General features: G+C 36.1%; 1 protein-coding gene across 17 annotated transcripts in view; it reads right to left on the bottom strand.

Moving 5' to 3' along the window:
• epb41l2 (erythrocyte membrane protein band 4.1 like 2) overlaps positions 1 to 21853 on the bottom strand; it is a 336181-nt gene that overhangs the window by 161586 nt on the left and 152742 nt on the right. For all 17 annotated transcript variants that reach the window (XM_039747445.1, XM_039747453.1, XM_039747452.1 and 14 more), the window contains one exon: positions 7189 to 7386. In XM_039747445.1, the coding sequence (XP_039603379.1) occupies positions 7189 to 7386 (198 nt within the window). The remainder of the gene's footprint in view (positions 1 to 7188; positions 7387 to 21853) is intronic.

Genomic DNA, 21853 nt, shown 5'->3' with positions numbered 1-21853 from the left:
AGTAAATGGAGAAAAACAGCTTCCAGTTATGACCATTACGCGTAGAATTTCGATATGAAACCTGCCCAACTTTTGTAAGGAAGCTGTAAGGAATAACCCTACCAAATTTCAGCCTTCTACCTACACGGGAAGTTGGAGAATTAGTGATGAGTCAGTCAGTCAGTGAGTGAGTCAGTGAGGGCTTTGCCGTTTATTAGTATAGATACGTATAAAGATGAATTTGTGTTGTGTGTTTGTCCAGTATGGAACTCCACACTGTTGAATCTATTTCCCACAAATTTTGCACAGATTCCTCATTTGTAGAGGAGAAGACCAGAAGTTATGTTTTGTTCCACACATTTTCACCCTGTGGAACTTTATGTAGCGACTAAACCTGCACTTTATTAGGGAAGTGCCCCATTACCCTTAAAAACAAACTTACAATTTTTGGTTCCTGAAAGAACCGTCCACATGAAGATTTCAGAAAAAAAAATCCACAAATAAATATGAATAGATGATAACATATTTGTGAAATAGAGTAGCAATGGGTTCATGACTTTAAAAAGAATCTTCCTGCATATAATAACGTAAGCTACATTCAGGTTTTCTTGATTTGTCAGTTCTCTGTTAGGGAGCCTACTACACAATAAAGATGTACGTGCTGTCCACATATTAGAAACACTTCAAATCCAAAAGAACCAATTTCCTGTGCAAAGAACCCTTCCTGGTATTAAACAGTTCTTTGACTAGCAATGGTTCGAAGAGGAGCCACACGACCCAGTAAAGTTCCATTACAGAATCATTATTTTATTTAAGAGTGTAGGAGGCATTTCTGGGACTTGGTAAGTTGCTTCCCATGGTCACATTAGTCAGGTCAATTTTGTGGGCTAAAAGCTACCGAACCAGGGGAATTTATTCTAGCGACTGCCCCTGCATTTTATTTCACCCTGGGCAGTATGAAATATGGAGAAAATAATAAGATGAAGCTCATTTTTGCAGCAGAAAAATAATAGAACTTTTAACAAATAATTCAACCATTCAAAAAATAAAATTTGGATTTTTTTTTCTTAACCGGGTCAACTTAGTACAATTCCTGAATTAGACAGAGTGTTATTGATTCTCCCCTTTCTGGAATGAACAAATATTTGTCAGACATTTTCTTCAGAGAATATACTTGAAACATTTAAGCTGCAATAATGATGCAAAACATTAATTCAGCCACCTAATTTCATTACCTAATTCTAGGTTTTGATCAACCGGACCCTTTTTTCCTCAGCAGTAAAAGAAAAGTGATACAAAGCCCTAGTTAGCATTCTGGACTTTTAATTAAACCTACCTATACATAAAATGATATTAGTTGTCCTCCAGTGCATTTTGGAGGACAAATATGCACCTAAATGTTCATTTAAAGGATTGCACAAATGGACCAAGTGGTGACAAAATCAGATGAAAACACACATATTGCGTTCTGTTGTAATTAAGTGCTAATTATAATGCAACTACAATGCCAAGGCCCGTATTATATTTGATTTCTACCTTTAATATTTTCATTTAGTCTTTGCTATTTCTTGTTGGATTTACCTGATTTTTCTTTTGACATTTGTCTGAGGTACATATACATATCAGGGGGACTGATAGAGATAGACAAATGGATGGACAGAGTGTCTAGGTAACACTTTTTTTTTTGGAATCTGACATGCTTGCTTTGTGGCTCTGTCTCTAACATTACAGCACCTATTTTGGTCTTTTCATAATCAGAATGGTCTTTAATGCCCAATTCTACAAAAGGAGAACCCTTCCAATAATAGATTGAGATTTGACATAGACAGTATTTTTGCCTGAGGCAAACTGACACAGATAGAAATCACTTAATATGAATAAATATGTCAAGAAAACACAAACTACATATAGTTTCAAAAGAATGTGCATGCTGTGTTAAACTCAGATTTTTGGCCACGCTCCTGCTACATCTGGAGTTTCAGGTTCACATTCCAGATTCTCTTTCCACGCTAGGCACAATGTTTTCAATTGAATTTTGCTCTGTAGTGATGATCGAACATTGTGGAGTTCAATTTGCTGTGAGTTTGGGAAAATCATGGAAATGTTCACGATCTTCACCAAACTGGGTGAAATGCATTAAAGTCAATGGGGAAGGAGAAACTGAACTAGTTTTGAATGGATTATAATGTTGCAGTGTTCCTGGGGGCTAGAGAATGTCTGCCAACTATCCTTCGCCAATGATTGTGATCATATACTGTATGTGATCTGAGCTGTGAGGCAACAGTGCTAACCACTGCACCACCGTGGCTCAAAAAGACAGAACAAACACTATAAACACTGGTGGTTCCTCAGTGTGTGACACCAACTGTCAAACATTGAGGAGGAAATGCAATGGTGTGGCGTTCTTTTGCTGGAGGCAGAGTTGGTGACTTACACTGAGTAACTAGCCTTCTGTATCAAAAATTACCACAGTTTGGCGGTTATATTAGTAAAAGGCAGCTAATTTGATGAATCAAAAATTTAAATAAAATTTTGTACACTTAACAATTTCTTGACTTATTTTTATAAAATATGGGCCACTATCAACAAAATAAAATGAAAACTTTCTAAGAACAAAAAAGAATTTACAATGAAAATATGCAAGAATAATCTGTTCTCAGGATTTGAGTGCATCTACAGATTTTTATTTTCACATGTAAAATGTAATCGCTACCATTGTTTGCCTTAAAGAGACATATCAGTTTCAAGACAAAACAAAAAAAATCTTAAATTACACAACAATTTATAATGTATTGATTTTCTGCAATCCTTTTACAAAAGATGCTGTAGATTACAAGGCTCTCATTACAAGCTGAAGAAAGAGCTTTCCCAAATACTAAAAGAGTGCATTATTAAAAGCTGTGCAGGACACTGTGGCATCACAATAGCCTATACTGTAAATGTACAGGGACCTTCCATTCACAGTCATTTTCAGAAGCCCTCCTTGTATGGATCTGCTATACAACTTTCACACAAAATTTCTGTTATAGAAATATGTATCATATTTTCCACTGATTAAAGCACTTTCATTTTCGACAACTGAGGGCAATGCTTAGATGTCTGTATATTAGTTAAGTCCTACTGTTATATATGTAATCATAATGACAAAATATATTTAATAATCCCTTAGCATATTTATTTTTACAATCACCTTCTCTAAGTTATTACATGTACGATCTGCTCACTAAAGTATGTATAAGTAAACTGGTTCTCTGCAACAGTGGAATTGTAGACTGTAGTACCTTGTTACACTATAGTTAAGATTAGGGTTGTGGGAGGCTATCTGACTCAAAGGGTGTTTTGTGACTGATGTTGTGGGCATTACCTGACCTACGTCATAGGTATTGCAGGCTACAGTTAGACCAAGTTTGTTCTCTGTGAGATGATAGCTAACTTCTTGAATGGTGCAGCTGCAACTGTACTTTGATAGCAATTCAGAAATTGTATCTGGTGCGCACTTTATAGTATCTGGTGCACACTAGAAAAATTCCCAGAAAACAAATTACACAATGTCCCCTCAGGGGCTCTGTACTAACAAACCCTTATCAAACAAACCTAAATTGTACACATGAGACAACCTGCATGAGACAGAATATGATTGTAAGGAGCACCAAATGTTCAGCATTACAGGGAAGAAACAGAAACACTATATAGCAAAGACAGAGACAGCAATATAGTAAAATGTACAGCCTGTAGCTATAGCAAGGCTCCGGATAACCAGCGATTGGTGAGGCACATGTGGAAAATGTTTAATAATGTGTACTGAAGGCAAATGTCTTTGCTGCTGAGACTGGGACTTCTGTCATTCCTGAAAACATAGACATGTTTGGTAAAAAGTCTATTTTGTCACATAAGCCTGCCATTTGTGTTACTGATTTTTAATTTTTTTTACATTTCATTTATATACATTTCTGAATCATTTTAACAAAATCATTTAAACCCTTGCTAAATATGTACAGATACAGGTTTACTTACAATTGTTACACATGTCCTCCAGTTGACTATGTTGCTTTCCTTACAAAGGCTGTTGTTCACATGAAAACTGTACTTATGCTAAAGGTTGTAAAACCAGTAGCTTTCCCTCAGTAAACATGATGCCAAGCATAGAAGGCATATAATTACTGTTTCAAAGTGGTCACATTCACTAAATTCAACTTTTGCTTCACAGATTTTGTTCTAGTGCTTCATTGGCAAAATTTGGAAGCAACTGAATATGATTTTTTTAAATAAAAAAAGAAAGCTCCACTTAACATTTCATTTAATAAAAATATGTCACAATTCTGAAAAAATAACAATGACTGCAAACATGCTAAGCTTATCCTTGAAATGTATTTATTTCCTATTACTTTGGTACTTAAGGCCTTTTCTCATTTCACAAGAGATAAAAACCTAAGATGGGCTCAAAGGCACAGAGAGAAGAACTGATTAGATACATATTTATTTAATCAGAGTGTACAACCCAAAAAGTAAATACCTGGGCTACCTAAACACGAGTCTCCTCATTGCTCTGGAACTCCCTCCATCCTTTACCTTGCTCCTACCTAATCTTCTTCTCCCCATTTAAAAGTTTGACAAAGGCATGTTTTAATATTTCTTAAATCATTCCACAGCACTGTTATTTCAGAGAGTTGATTAGGAAACTTACAGAATTAAGTGACAAAGCAATCTTTAAATCATTAATGCTTCACTTATTAAAAGGATTCTGGAAAAGAAAGCCTATACCCATTGCCATTGTTCACATCAGATTTGTATCTCCACTGGTTACAGTAAACAGATAATCTGAGGACAGACTGTAAAGGTATTTAAAATTATAAAATGATTAACATTAATAGAAAATGCAATTCAATAATAAATTACTCCAAGTGTTCCATGCATAAAACTGCAGCCTGCTTAATTGCTGAGGTAGAAAATGTATTTATAAACAAAGAATTGCTGTTATGTTCTGCTAATCATGTAGCCATTTTACACTGATCTGTATGGTAAATTGAGAAGATGCTGGAAATATAATACATTCTCATTAAAGAGGTTGTTTTAACATTTTCTAACTTAACATTTCCACATGCAACATTTAATAAGGATACCTCTTTTGCACAGGATTCATCTAACTCAGTATAGTTTAAAAATACAATTGTGGCAAACAGGAAGACCAAATAACTGCTTGAAGAAATAAAACTCTCCTCAAAAGCAGATGGAATATATCCTTTTTGTCATGCTGTCTCAGTGTATTTACATAACAATAGTTTACAGGAACACTTCACCCAATAATGGTCATGTAAAGGAAAACTTTTAATGTCATGTTTTCAAGGACGTGTTGTTTTTCAAATTTTTGCATCCATTGAGCAATGTCAAATGTCAAAATGACAATGAAAAATAATCTCAAAAAACTCGTATCACATAATCCAAATGACAGGTATCCAGCTGTACAGATGCAGCAAGCCATTCAAAATGAACAAACAATATACTTTATTGTGTAGTGTGATGCCTGTCGCATAAGATCATGCTGCCTGTTGCATTAGATTGCACTGTTTCGGAAAATTTCAGTAATGTGGCAAGCCTGACCCAAGAGGGTCAAGTGAAAAGTTTAACTGGCATTCTACAAATAAGCACTTGTGTTCAAACTCCTATCAAGGCTTCGCAACAATCTTTTCTTAAAAATTAAAGAATTTAAGTTGAACAACATTTAAACCTTTATTTGTTTATTGTATATATGTTGTGTATAACTTATTATTCTGCAGTGTGTGAACAAAATGTGCATTTTTCAGGCTTACCTCCATACAGATAAAAGTTAAAATAAATTTGTTTTGTAGAAAAAAAAACTAATAATAATACATTTCTTCGATTGTGCTTTAAAGCCATTTAAGGGTACACTACAGGATAAAACTAAAAAATACTTTAGATAAATATGCTATTAAAAATACACACCCAAATTCCATCTTCTTGATAAATATTTAATAAACCAAGTCTTTAACCCAGTGGCCTGCAGTATGATGGGTAATAGTTTTAATGTGTATAATCTGATATCATAATGTTCATATTCTGTATATCATGTTACTGTATACATTTTTAACCTTTTCTAGTACATACAGTTCTACCAACATTAGTTGTCAAAAACTGCACTGATTTCCTACTACTTTATAGTAATAATAATTTTAATAATAATAAATGTGTGTATCCAAGGGGATAAAATATATTGCAAATTGTTGTTTTGGAAACATTTTCACATTCTTGTTTCTTACATAAGAACTTATTATTGTTTTAGTTGTAATGACTAATAGGCAAGTAAAATCTGTTGCACCCAGGTACTTCAAAGGCTGAACAAAACATTAACTTTTATCTTTTGTGCATATTTGCAAATTGGTTTCACAGCAGACTTTCTGCATCTCTTAAATGCCTCTTCAAGGTACATCTGCTCAGTGGCGTGAGGTTCCAGAAATCTGATCAAAATTTCAAAGAAGAACTGCTTCATTTTGATTTGGAGAAAATATAGTAATTTAAGGAAGATAGGCAAGATGCAGTTCTCTAGAACTACTGAAGCTATGCAAGTCACACATTACATTTACCTTTAGCAAAACAGTTTCCTTAACCAATATACTCATTAAGATAGTTAGCTTAATTATCCATCCATCATCCAACCCGCTATATCCTAACTACAGGGTCACGGGGGACTGCTGGAGCCAATCTCAGCCAACACGGGGCGCAAGGCAGGCAACAAACCCCGGGCAGGGCGCCAGCCCACCGCAGGGTGCACACACACCCACACACCAAGCACACACTAGGGACAATTTAGAATAGCCAATGCACCTAACCTGCATGTCTTTGGACTGTGGGAGGAAACCGTAGTACCCGGAGGAAACCCACACAGACACGGGGAGAACATGCAAACTCCACGCAGGGAAGCGAACCTGGGACTCCTACCGTGCTGCCCATAGCTTAACTAGACAAACTCAAATGTTTCAAGGAGGAAATACCATATAATTTTTAATAATTATCCAGTTGAGTTACTGATAGCCTGTGCATTTTCTAAAACAATAAGAATAATTTAGATTCCAAAAAGTAAACCTGCAGCCAAACAGGACCACGATTCTTTCCTCTCAGAAAGGAAGCATGTGTGGTCTGTAATCTCCACCCCCAAGTCACTTTCCCCAAAAGCATGCTTTACAAGGTGCTCACCTCCACTTCGCAAGGATACTCGGTTCCATCTAGCAATGTTACTTTGCATACAAATGTCTTCATCTTCTTGGGGACTTTTTGGATAGATCTGTCAGTTTTCACCTCAGTGTTCTGAATTGTATCCTCTTCTTTTTTGTCTTCCACCTTTACATCTGAATCTTTTTCCACAACGTCTTCTTTTTGATCCTCTTTAGCAGGCTGCAAAAAAAGAAATGCATTTAGTAACTGATACTAAAGTGCTACTGGCTTCTGAATAAACACAAGGAAGTGGTGTTCCAAGATTTCATGTCCTACATCAGCCAAGTATCATTAACGTTTATCGTTCATCTAAGGAGAATAAATGCTTAAATCTTCTTCAGTGCACCAGCAGGCAATTTACAAGAGTGTCAAAAGTCCTTGATCTCTATATGACAGCAGCTATGACCTGGACATTCTAAGTTGAGAACTTCCATAACAGCATTTGAACTGCTTCTAGCATTTAATAACAGTTTCCACTGAGTATACATGTGAAAGGATGACATCACAGGGTGGAAAACAACTAAGAAAAATGGAAAAAATGCAATTTGGCTCAGACACTTCGCACTGAAAGATTTATTTTTTTTTATTGTTGGATTTCAATATTCATTGCTATCTGCTGAGCAGCTGTGCTTAAGGAACTAAAGGGTGTATTGGCTGGTCAGAAGCTGGCTTTCGTCTGCATGAATTTTCACATGCCCATTCTTTCTCCTTCAAGTTTTAAAAATGTTTTACTTTCCAAACACCTATAAGAATGATTCAGGGAAGCTGTGCTCCTCCAATTTTTATTTATTTTTTTATTATAAAATGTTTGGAAGAAAAGTACTGGTCATTATGTATGAGTGTCCCACTGTCATCTGAATTTTAAATAAAGCAGGAATAGAGGATGGAGTGGGTGCTGTACAATTACCATACAGTCTAGATTTGATACTTTTGAATTATTTGAAATATTGATTGAGCAACTGGCCAAGTAAATACTGTATCACATGCATGATCAGTGCTGCTGCTGCTATAATGTTTATTCTCAAGTCTGCATATATGCTGACAATTTGTAAAAAAGTCAGTTATGTTAACAGAACATTAATTACTCTTAATAAATTGTGTGGTTTGGACATACATTATTACAATACAATCAGATAATAATTTAGAAGGAACAGTAGCCAAGTGTTTTGGTCTGCATTGCACATTTAAATATACTGTATAAGCATCTCTTTGAAAATATAATGAAGGGAGCTACTGAAATGATTAAACAAGGGTACTAGGAGAAAGGTTGATGTAAAACACAAAATGACAAAGAGATGAGCAGATGCCTTGTAAAACACCAAGACTGGACAGTTGTTACAGACATAGAAATTTCAAGGGTGGTGGCTCAACCCAAAGGCTATGAGAAGTACAAGAATATAATGAAATAGACTTTTATTTTAAATAAGTCATTTGGATGTTGACCAACAAACCAACCAGAGTATGCATTGATTGACTCTTGTTATTTAAATTCAGTTGCTCATAAAATAGACTAATACCCTTAATATTTGATCATTCTGACCATGTTGTAAAGCAGGGGTGCCCAATACGTCGATTGCGATCGACCGGTAGATCAGAAAGGTAGTGCAGGTAAATCGCGTTGCATTCAAATAATTTTTTTTAAAACATTAGTCTATCATATATCCTCCCTATGGTATTTGCCACTTGATTGACATACAGGGCGGCCAGACTGAGATCTCTTTTCTTCTAACACACTGGTCATCCCGCACACACGATCAAATGCGCGAGCTACTGCAAAACTCCGGCTATCTAAGTGATCTATTTAGCCTTCCAATTTATATCAACTAAAGAAGGGATTTAAAAAAAATTGTTGGTTATGGGCTGGATGTGGAATTGAAAGAGGATTTTTTTTCTCTCACAATGTCACAATTGAAGTGTGTTTGTCCGATCTGTCAATCTATCATTGCTATTCCAAAGAAGGAAAATGTGGAAAGGCACTTTCGAACTGTCCATAAAAACTACGAAAATGACTTCCTTTCGAAAAGCGATCTGAGGAAGAGAAAGGAGAGAGAACTAAAATCGCAGTTCATCGGACAGCTGCCATTTTTCACTCAGCTGAATTCAAAAGCAAAGGCAGACACACCGAAGCATCATTCCAGGTGAGTCACTCCATCATTAAGCATAAGAAGTCCTTCCAAGATGGAGAGATGATAAAAGATGCCTTCGTTGAGGCAGATGGGTAGGGTGATTTCAAGACTCCTGCCTGGAGAAAAATGAGTGCATCCTTGTCATTAAACATGCAGAATACAAGCAACCTAGTAACAATCAATGACCACTAGACTTGGCATTTTTTTTCTGACCTGACCAACATGTTGAATAAGCTTCATTTATAGTTTCAAGTAAAAGAAAAAAACCATGGTCAATATGATTAGCTCAGTCAATGCTTTCAAACGAAAAATGCAACATCTGTCCTCAAAATTGCAGTGCCTTGATTTGGGGAACATCCAAAACCTCGCGTCAGAGCTGGAGACGCAATGGAAAGCGTGCAAGCAACTTGACAGCATACGCCACAGAGCAGATTGAAAATTACCTGTCAGACTTTACCTTTATCTTTAATGGAAAAAAAGTAACGATTCGAGTGTTGTCCAATGTAGCGGAGTAAGAGTAGCATTTCTTCTTCACAAATGTACTCAAGTAAAAGTAAAAAGTATGGTGCAGTAAAACTACTCTTAGAAGTATAATTTTTTTAAAAAGTTACTCAAGTAAATGTAACGGAGTAAATGTAACTCGTTATATATAGCATTTTTAATGTAAGAAGATCATTTTGACCTGGTCATTTTAAAAGTAGCTCGCAAGCCGAAAAACAGTGGGCACCCCTGTTGTAAAGACTACTGTGATTAGCGCTCCTTCTTCAGCATGGTGCTGCAAGATACTGTAAATAAATGATACAGATGGACAGGCTTTCTCCTGGCTGATCACTGGCTCAAAAGAGGTTTTATAAAACTTGTCATGGTAGAGGATAAGTGTTGATTTCTACACTGAATAATATAATCAGCTTATAAAAACTGTCTAAAAAACGTCTTTTTTATGTTTTGTGAGGAGACACGATTCCTTCAATGCTTAGAAGTAAAGGAGCAAATGTACATACATTTAAACACAAAGAACAGAGCAAGTACTGTAAATAAAAATATACACAACAATTATAGCAACTGGTCTATAGTAGACCAGTATAGTAGACTTACTCAATTCAAAATACACCACTGTCCAAAGCCTCTTACTGTAATCATGCTAACAGTTCCAGATGGAGTGCATTTAGTTTTATAACAGATAGATTACTGACTAAAAAACAAAAAGTAACAAAAATGCATTTAGGGTAATAATAAATAGTGTGATTGTTGTAGAGGCACTCTTTTCTGTCATTGCCGGGTGATGAAGGAACATACACACTTTACACAAAAAAAAAAAAAAATCTAAATTATGAAACAAGGAATTAATTTATAATTAATAGCCTTGTGGTGCTCTAGAATATAACCATTAAAAGGATTGTTCCAAAAGTAAATATATAAATCAGCAAAATCCAAACAAGATACTAAGCACAGGATTGTTCAAATGAACTACATTAACCTTTTAACAAGCAAGGCACCCTGACCCTGCAGCAGAGTGTATATCTGTAAGAATATTAAAATAAGAAAATAAAATGCATTCATTTTAGTGAAATGAACTGCCAGTTTAGATTTCTGCATTCTTTAAGAAATGTTATGTTGTTTGCAAATGAATATTTTGCGCAAACATGCAGCAGCAGTAGAAGTAATAACAGTACTGTCATGCATGCAGAGTACAGATTATTCTTATTTGCACGCATTGTCACAGCGCAATGTGGTAAACAAAAATTACTAAAATACACACTTCTATTGTATTTAGTCAAAAAGACAAATCTGCTTACCTAAAAAGGATGGTTTACATACAACTACATACAAAAACTGCATACAACAAACTAAAAAAACAACATTTCTTTTTTTGTCTTATGGAAGCTGGTAGTATAAATATCACTGTGCTCTCTCTGACTGTCAAAAGTTGACATTTGCAACAAGAGTGACTGTTACAAAGAGTTTAATATTTAGGTTTTGCTATTTTATTTGAAAACAATTCTGATTCAGGGGTCCCGCTTCCGGAGTTCAAACCCTATATAAAGTTACTGGCTGTGTGGACTGCTTTGTTTTTTTTGTTTGTTTTCTATATACAGTAGTCCATTTTTCCCCTCATACATCCATAAGAAGTGTGTTTATATCACTTTGCTATTCAAAGTTGACCCTATGTGAGTGTATGAGTGTGAGAATGCCCTGTCAGGAACTGTAGTCCGGAGGTGTCCTGCCTAGAACCTGATGCTTCCAAGACTGCAATTAAATGCAATTCCAGGAATGTGATTAATTAATAATTACCATACAGACTTCATATGTACAGGTTAACAAAAAAAATATGTGATAGACTAAAGTAGAAAAGAAAATTCTGAAGTAAACATTTGGTTTTCAAATCTATGCTTTCAGTTTAGCCTTCTGTTTTGTCTTGAAATAAAAGATTAAGAAGGGGTTGTCCACACAGATGTCAAGTTTCACAGTCAGTCAATTGTAATATTGTTTTCTTTGATTTTCCTGTCATGTTATTTTATGGCCCTTACATAAGTCAAAACATATTTGCCAATCCTATACATCTAATTTCTTCAAAATAACATTGTCAAGATTTGTAGGTCCCTAATGTTCTGCTCTCTATCACACTACTTGGTAATTTACTGTATTTGTGTATGGTTCCTCGTGTAAAGAAATTATTTCTTTTTTTTTTTTTTTTTTTATTTATTATTAATTTTATTAAAATCAATACATAGCAATCAAGTTTTACAAAAAAAAAAGAATTATGCTAAGAACAGATCGATCCCCACCCTTGAGAGAGAGAGCAAGCCAAACGGTGTAAAATTTAAGGCTTTTAAAAATACCTAAATCAACAAATTCTCTGTGCTTTATAAAATCATTTCAAAATATTACTGATTAGATCCTGCCATGTTTTGAAAAAGTCTGCACAGATCCTCTAACTGAGTATTTGATTTTTTCCAATTTTAAATAATATAACACATCAGTTTCCCACTGACTTAAAAGAGGAGAGTTTGGGTTCTTCCAGTTTATCAGAATAAGTCTGCGTGCCAACAGTGTAGTGAATGCAATCACAGTTTGTTTGTCTTTCTCCACTTTAAGACCCTCTGGAAGAACCCCAAACACAGCTGTTAATGGGTTAGGAGGGATTGTGAGTCCAAGACTGTCTGAGAGGTAATTAAAAATTTTTGTCCAGAATAATGTTAATTTGGAGCAGGCCCAGAACATGTGACCTAGTGAGGCTGGGGCTTGGTTGCAACGTCGCAGGTTGGATCATGCCCTGGAAACATTTTGAGAGTTTTAGTCGAGACAGATGTGCTCGATATATAATTTTGAGTTGTATAATTGTATGCTTTGCATATGGAGCTTGAGTGAATTCTCTGCATTGCTACTTTCCACTCCTTTTCTGATATATTAATTGAGAGGTCATTTTCCCAGTGTCCTCTTGGATCTTTGAAAGGAAGGGATTGTAAAAGGATTTTATATATTGTAGAGATGGAGTCTAACTCCTTGAAATTGAGCAATAATTTTTCCAGCGTGGATGAGGGTGCAAGATGAGGAAAATCTGGAAGGTTCTGTTTAACAAAGTTCCTGATTTGAAGATAGTGAAAGAAATTTGTAGCTGGAATGTTAAATTTGGAACGTAATTGTTCATAGGATGCAAAGACGTTGTCTATATAAAGGTCTCTAAGCAAGTTAATTCCAAATTTTTCCAGATATTAAAACTGCATATGTTTGTGAGGGTTGAAAGAGGTGGTTCTTTTGCAGGGTGCCACAGAAAGAAGCTTCTCCGTCTTAAAATGCTTTCTACATTGGTTCCAGATTCTAAGTGAGTGGAGCACAATTGGGTTATTAGTGTATTGCCGATAACGTGTGTTTATTGGAGCACAAAGCAAGGAATACAAAGAAGTACTGCAGGATTTTACTTCTATTGCGGTCCATGCCTGTGTATGTTCTTCTATTTGTGTCCAGGTTCTTATCGACTGTATATTTGCCCAGTAATAAAACTGGAAGTTAGGTAGAGCCATGCCGCTTCTGCCTTGTGTCTTTGTAGGGTCGCTCTTTTGACGCGTGGATGTTTAGAATTCCAAATAAATGAGGTTATTGTTGAATCTAATTGCTTAAAGAACGATTTATTAATGTATATTGGTATGTTTTGAAATAAAAAGGAGCTTAGGAAGAATATTCATCTTAACAGTGTTAATACTTCCAGCTAGTGTGAGATGAAGGGTTGACCATCTATGCAAGTCTTGTTTAATTTTTTCCATACAGACATAAATTTTGTTGATAAAGAGCTTTATGTTTACTTGTGATGTTTACCCCGAGGTATTTAAACTGTTCTGCAATGATAAAAGGAAGGGTGTCTAATCTAATATTATATGCTTGCGAATTCACCGGAAAGAGTACACTTTTATTCAGATTAATTCTGAGACCAGAGAGCTTTTGAAATTCTGTGAGTGCTGCTAAGACTGCAGGCACAGAATTTTCTGGGTCCGATATATACAGTACCATGTCATCTGCATATAATGAGATTTTCTGTTCCAGTCCTTCTCTGCTAATCCCCTTTATCTGATCAGTATTTCGACAATGTATTGCCAGTGGTTCAATGGCAATTGCAAACAGCAGTGGTGACAAAGGGCATCCTTGTCTTGTGCCACGCTCTAGTTTAAAGTAGTCTGAGCAAATGTTATTGATGCAAACTGAAGCTTCTGGGTTAGTATACAGTAATTTAATCCATGCACAAATGTTCGGGCCAAACCCAAACTTCTCCAAAATAGTAAAAAGGTATTTCCATTCAATCATGTCGAATGCTTTTTCTGCATCCAATGATAATAATATTTCTGGGGTGTTTGATTTAGTTGGTGAGTATATTACATTAAACAGGCGTCAAGATTTGAAGATAAGTGTCGGCCCCTAATAAATCCAGTTTGGTCTTGTGATATTATTGAGGGAGCACTTTCTCCATCCTTCTAGCTATGATTTTAGAGAGTATTTTAACGTCGTTATTCAGAAGTGAAATTGGTCTGTATGATGCACATTGTAATAAGTCCTTATTTTGTTTTGGAAAGACAGTGATTAGTGCTTGGCGAAAGGTTTGTGGAAGAGATTGGTTATCTCTGGCTTCTGTAAATGTTGCTAATAGGAGGGAGCTAGCTGAGCGGAGAATTTCTTGTAAAACTCTGCAGGGTAGCCATCAGGGCCTGCTGCTTTTCCACCTTGGAGTGACTTTATAGCATCCAGTAATTCTGATAATGACAGAGGTTTATCGAGCTCCTCCACACTAATAGCGTCAATTTGTGGTATCTGTAATTTATCCAGAAATGCATTAGATTGTATATTGTCTTCTTTAAACTCAGTAGTATATAGGGATTTATAGTAGTCTCTAAAAGTGCACATTATATTTTTGTGTTCGATGATTTTATCTCCATTCGTGTTAGTAATTACCGAGATTGCTATGCACTTCTTGCTTGTGAATTTGTTGCGCTAAAAGCTTATTAGCTTTCTCCATGTTCATAATAATGATGTCTGGATTTGTAAATTAGTTGTTCGGTTTCTTTAGTTGTCAAGAGGTTTAATTCTGAATGTAGAGCCTGCCTCCTCTTATGTAGAGTCTCGCTTGGTAGTCTGGCATGTTCTTCATCTATTTTAGTAATTTCGCTTTTATCTCTGCTACTTTCTTCGCTCGGATTTATTTCTGTGGGAAAGATATGAGATAATCTGTCCTCTTAAGAAGGCCTTAAGAGTTTCCCAGAGTGTTCCTGCAGAGATCTCAGGGGATGTATTTGTCTCTAGAAAGAATTCAATTTGTTTGGATATAAATTCAGTACAATTCTCGTCAGCTAATAGAAGCGGATTGAGACGCCATCTGCGGGTGAGTGTATGGGGCTTAGTAATTTCAGCTCCAAGATCATCGGAGCATGGTCTGAAATAACAATAGCATCGTATTTACAAGATTTAATCTTAGGCAAGAAGTTATTATCTATAAAGAAGTAATCAATCCTTGAGTAGCAATGATGTACTGGTGAGTAGAAAGAATATGTTCTTGAATTTGGGTTTAAAAACCTCCAGGGATCTGATAAGTTGTGATCAGTTATAAACTTTGTAATTATCTTTGCGGTGTTAGTTGCCGCTCCCCTGTGGAGGAAGTCTTATCTAAAAGTGGATTTAGAACACAATTAAAGTCCCCAGCCATTATAAGTTTATGAGTGTTCAGATTGGGAATGGATGCAAATAAATTTTGTATAAATTCCTTATCATCAACATTAGGTGCATAAACATTTATCAAAATCATTTTACAGTTAGATAAGTCTCCCATGACCATCACATATCTCCCTTCAGGATCCAATACTACATCTGATGCTACAAATGGTACTGTTCTATGTATGAGAATTCCCACCCCTCTAGTTTTCTTTGTAAAACTAGAATGGAACATTTGGCCAGTCCAGTCTTTTGCAGCCGGAACTGATCCTTACTTAGTAAGTGGGTTTCCTGTAAAAATACTATTTTAGCATTTAGACCTGTTAGGTGAGAAAGTACTTTCTTTCTCTTTAATTCGTGATTCAGGCCTTTAACATTCCAGCTTACGGTTAACTGTCCCATCATGGAGACACTGATTCTGAGTTTTTGGTGTCATATTATAGTCTTAACTGGAAGTGAAATAGTTTAGGTCTTAATTTCCTATTCCCCAAGAGTTGTTGCCATGCAGCTTATTATTACGTTGATAGTTATAATTATAAAGATTGAGATGATAGATTAGATATAGATCAAGCCTGCTCTCTTTCTCTTCCCCTTAACCCCCCACCCTCCCTTTTTGCCTCCCCAAGTGAGGCTAAAACCCACTTCATGCAGTCCCAGTCCTCTGACATACCCAGAGACAGAGCACGCCCAAAGCACATCAAGCCCCCATGCAGTGGCGCTTTAAGGTTAAAAGATAAAGATATCTGTTACCAATATAGTCTTTAAAAGAGGAAAAAGAAAGAAAAAAAAAAGAAAAGAATTTTGCACTTAATATATATATATATATATACATATACACATATACATATATATATATATATATATACATACATACATACATATAATCTTCATCAATTTTAGTGCATTAAGATGATATCCCCAGATAATAAACCCAGGTGATGGTGTTAAAGATGTGTCCAAAACAAGCATAACAAGTCTTAATGCAGTAATAGCAATAACAGCAAACCAAGGGTATGATATTGAACAGTCTCATTTAGGGTACACATGAAATAATTAGAAAAGAAAAAAAAAAAGAGGAGGAAAACGTAATTAAGCACAATAAAACACAAACATTTAGCCCTAGTAATACTAAGTAATGATAAGTAATAAGTAAGTAATAATAATATAAGAATATGAGAATATATGCTGATAAAAACCCGTATTTTAGAAACAAATAGATCAGACAGTAGATTATTAATCCTAGCTTTATCATTTACCGCCATGACTCACAATTATGTATCAGAATAGTCCCGAGATCAGCTTTCTTAACTCATTTTCTGCCTCCTCCTTGCTAGCGAAAACATAGAAATGCCCTGCCATTCCACTTTCAGTTTTGCCGGATACAGGAGGCCGATTTGACATTGGCTTGCCGTAGCGCTGTTTAATATTATAGAAGGCGGCGTTTGATAGCTGTTGCTGGAGAGAAGTCAGGGAAGACGCGAATTGGCAATCTTCATATATAATATCTTCCTTTTTTTCCTGAGGAGTTCCATCACCTCTAACTTAAATGATAATCGCTCAAAACGGACTATAAAAGATCTTGGTCGGGTCTGACGGTGTTTGATCGCAGACGCTGTAAGCCGCTGCTATCTCAGATTCTGCTTTAAAGTCGCCCGATTATTTTAGAAAAAGTTCAGTTGCGAATTTCACGGTTTAAACTTTCTCGATTCTCCGCAAGCCTTCAATTCTGACATTATACCTTCTATTCCCATCTTCTAAAGCAGCCAGTCTGTCTCCAAGTTTTTCTCCGAGTTTTTACATTCAACTGACATTTACTGCTCTTTCCTCGGCACTGGCAGCTAGATGTTCGCTATTTCGATCCGATTCGTGAATGTCTCACTAAGATGCTCCAATCGATCAGCAAGCGTGCTCAGTTTAGCCGAGTTTTTCTCAATGCGCTCTTCAATTTTACCCAGCACCTGTCGAAGTTCAAGCTGTACCTCTTGACGAAGCCTTTCATTTGCCTGTTGGATTTCCTGTCGCAGACATTCATTGGCCTGTTTCATCTCCTGTTTCAGTCTCTCATGTGCCTTTGCCGTTGCTTTCTCATTAGCCTTCTCGCTTTTCTTTATATCTTGCCTGAGGTCAGCGAGCAACACTTTCAGTTCAGATAGCTCAAATGTGCCTTCTTGTACCGTAGATGAAGCAGCAGACTCTGCTGAAGCCGGTGTCCCGCTGCTCCAGTCCCGCGTGATTGCGTAACTGAAGCCGCGGACCTCCCGGCCTTTTCCAGTTTCAGGTAATCCTCTCCAATCGGCGAGCTATCCACATCTGCACTCACGATCGCACCTTCGCTCCCCTTTTCGCTCTCAGCAGGCGACGATGTAGCGGACCGTGGTCCCGAGGAGTCTGTACTTTCGCCCATCTGATCCAGGTCTGTCTCTGAGAGGCCGATCTCGAACTAGGGCTTGCTGATCGCAGCTTGGATGTAGCTTTAGTCTTCGATTCTTTCGAACCCCCCTTCTTGTTGGCCATGTTTATATGTGTTTACATATACTGTAGCGGTCCCTCTCGGGTTGAATAAATACAGGATATCTCAGAATAATAAGCAAATAATATGAAAAATAGCACCACTGCTAGCGGAGCTCCACTTCAGACGTCCATCTCTCGCATCGGACGAGACCAAAACATAGAAATTATTTCTAATGAATGTGCACAATGTTCCCTTAATAAGTTTCCAAGTGCCCCCACGTGTAATTTTAAACATTTCAGTCATGTTACCTTTTATTTTCTGTTTGTTTAAAATAAAAATGATCATCTTCTTTAATCTTTCCTCATAGCTCAGATTTTTCAGCCCTGCAATCTGCACAGTTTCTTGAAAAACCCACAATTGCCTTTAAAATACTGGTCACTAAATAAGAAGATGGTTAGAATGAAAACCTGCAGCCACTGCGGCCCTCCAGGACTGGAGTTCGACACCCCTGCTATAGTGAAACAAGAAACATGGATTTTATTTCTGAAGCTTCTACTTATAGTAACACTACAAAGAAAGCTAAACTGATTTGACTGCTGATTTAGAGATGCACTAGTATTATTTATGTTTTTAAAGGACTTACAGTATTAGTAACAATTTACTAAAGTGATAAAAATAATGCAACTTAAAGGTGGAACATAATGACTTACAAATTCAGAACCTGGCAATAATAAATACAGTTTGAAGTGTAAAATAAAAAGTAATATAAAGTTACTAAGCATGTATAACAAAGTACAGTAAATTTTTTAAAGACCTTTTCTTAAAAATTATAGACATTAATGTTAATTAAGAATAGGGGAAGGTTGTATTTAAATCTCAAAGTATATTTTATTTACACATGCCTTCTTTAAAAATAAATCATGCCCGATCATATGCTGCATTGTATTTAGTAAGAAGAATCTTCCTCAAAATTCAGAGGATAATAAAACTAAAATGTGAGATTGAAATATTCCAACATGGTGTTATCTAGAAAGAATGCTTTATTTGTCAACCTTTGGACATCTTTTCTAAGATTCTTCTTCCATTTAAATTGTTACTTCCAGTTTACGTTACCAGCTGTTCCTATCCGTAATTAGAATATGTTTCTCAGACAGATTGAAATGTCAGAGTTGCCTGGTCCTCTGTGCTCTTCTGTGTTTCATACTTGAATAATTCCCTAAATTCATAATTTTGCCAAATATATAGCAATAAAATGCCATAAAATGAATTTGCAATTTCGGTAGTGTTTCAAAGTGCCCAAATTCCTAGCTTTAAAAGAATTTAATTAATTTTTTTCAATGTCCTAGTTTAACTGTATATAATAAGAATGAATTGCAAACATTTTATGCTTTGTGTTAAACAACATCAGAGTGCCATGAACATGCTAACCCAAAAAGTAGGAGTAGCTGATCATTATAGTTTAACCTTATGCTTGATGAAGGAAGGAAATATGAGTACTTAAGCAAGCTTCTCTGCTAATTTTTTTGGGCTTTGCATTTTTAATTTTCAATTGATTTACTTAGATTTTGGTATTTATGAAGACACAGAAAATGAAAAAAAACAAACAAACAGAAAAGGTCTATAAAAGATTTTATAACACCATACAACCAATAACTAATGCTCTTTATGGTACGCTCTCCTGCTATTCTGTAGCCTCTGGTATTTTCCTTTTATCAAGGGCCCAACTCTGCACTTAAAGGATAATTAGCCTTTTAATCAAGAAAATAAATTTTGGTTCTTGGACTTTATTGCTGAAGACATGTGGAATTTGGCTGGGATTCTGCATAATCCATCCTCCCTAAGTAAAAGAGAGAGCTGGCTTCTGCTAACACACAGACTGTCTATCACAACAGTTTTACATCTGAATTCAATCTTTTTGGAAGTCATCAAATTGCTTATCTATTGAAACATTTCTCAAAATTATGCCACCTGGTCACAGCTGAGAAGCCAATATCTTACCTACAGAAACCAAATAAAAATAATATTAAGTGTTTAAAAACCTGTCATATGCTTTCTAAAATTCCTAAACACTAGTTTTGCTGAAATTTTAACCTCCATAAAATAAGAAAAAAGAAAACAGCAGCTCTCTACATATCAGTTGTTGTATGTTTTTAAGTTTCTTACTTTGATAGTAGGTTGTTACAATGCCATCTTCATTGCTCTGTGTTTATAATTTGCATGTCCACCTGCACCCAAAAACACATTACCATACAAGACTTAAATTCTCTGTGTTATAGGTAAGCAAACAACCCAAGGACATGAATGAACTATTATTGATCAGCATGTCTAAACTGTCCCAATATATGTGAGTGTGGGTATGTGCTGGAAAGTGCTGTAAAACTAAATGCTGGTTCCTACCTTGTGTCCAATGCTGGTTACGGCTTCCTGAAACTTTTTAATAGCTAAGCGGATTCAGAAAACGGATGTAGTGTGTAATAGAAGAGAACCTTCTTGGCATACTTCCATATTTGGAATAATGCCAATGAATCTGAAGTATATCGAAAAACTGTGTTTATTTTAGAACAAAATACACAAGGGAGGGGTAAAAACAGGCTGAACAATAAGTAATACAGAACAAAATTCCTATCTATTTGCTGAGGTGATAGTGTCTAGCTCATAAACTGCACAAAACTGTTCTCTAGTTTGATCCCAACTCTACTCCTGACTGTAGATTCATTCATATTCTTAGAAAAAAGTAACTTAAAAACCCACTACTTTTGGTACTCAGGACTAGCCTTTCAATCACCTCTGCAGTCAAGGACAGCTCTGCTAACTACAACAATACTCATCTAAAACTCCCTGCAGCAGGTAGCAGTACCTCATGCTGAGGAGACTTAAAAGGGTCCATGTCACAAAGGGCAAATTTTTTTGAATGGGTAACATATGCACCTCTGTACCACTTGACGATTTATTGATAGATAAAAGTTTGCAGGTCACCAGGCACCCTTCTACCATGTCATTCTTTACCTTAGACTTTTTTTTCTTTAGCTAGGTTACTGCTACTACAGTACATACGACATGCGTATTTCATTGCTGTCACCTAGGGCAGGGGTCCTCAATCCCAGTCCTGGAGAGCCGCAGTGGCTGCAGGTTTTTGTTCTGACCTGGTTGCTTAATTAGAAAGCAATTCTTGCCAATAAAGCACTAACAAACTATGAAATGAAATTAACTCTGCTATGTCAGGTCATTCTCATATCCTAGATTTTCATGCAAATGATTTGAAGGCTAAAATGGACGAGTAATTCTCAGTCCTTCACTTTTTTCTCTTCATTTTTCTTCCAAGTATTTAATTAAACCCAATAGTGCAGATAAATACACACAGGTGTAAATGTAAATAAGCTAAATGGAGAAATGCTGCTCTCTCTTGTCATTTGCATGTTATTGATAATAAGGAGCAATTAAAATAGCTGTTTAAGACAAAATTAAGCAATAAGGGCTCAAAATCACTAAAGTGAAGCAGAAGTGTTACTTTGGCAATAAGTGCTTTTTATTAAGCAACTGGGTTGGAGCAAAAACCTGCAGCCACTGCGGCTCTCCAGGACCGTGATTGAGGACCCCTGACCTAGGGGAATGGCCTTTTTCCAGCTCTCCATAGTTTTACCCCTTTCTATTCTGAGAATGTCAAGTAAATCTGTGTCAACAAACTTCTGATATCCTATGGAACACACTCTTTAGAGACTTGGACACATCACTGTGTGTGTGTCCTGGTGCACTGCTTCCATTGTCTGCATGTTAGTCCATAATGACTCCCATGCTTAAAGAGGTGTTCTAACTATGCCCGTGCATATTTCTCTTTTCTAAAAAAAGTTTCCTACGAGACAGTAACTGTCCCTGTACT

Source organism: Polypterus senegalus, chromosome 3, assembly GCF_016835505.1.
Source record: "Polypterus senegalus isolate Bchr_013 chromosome 3, ASM1683550v1, whole genome shotgun sequence".
NCBI lineage: Eukaryota > Metazoa > Chordata > Cladistia > Polypteriformes > Polypteridae > Polypterus > Polypterus senegalus.
This window is presented reverse-complemented; position numbering and strand designations above follow the sequence as displayed.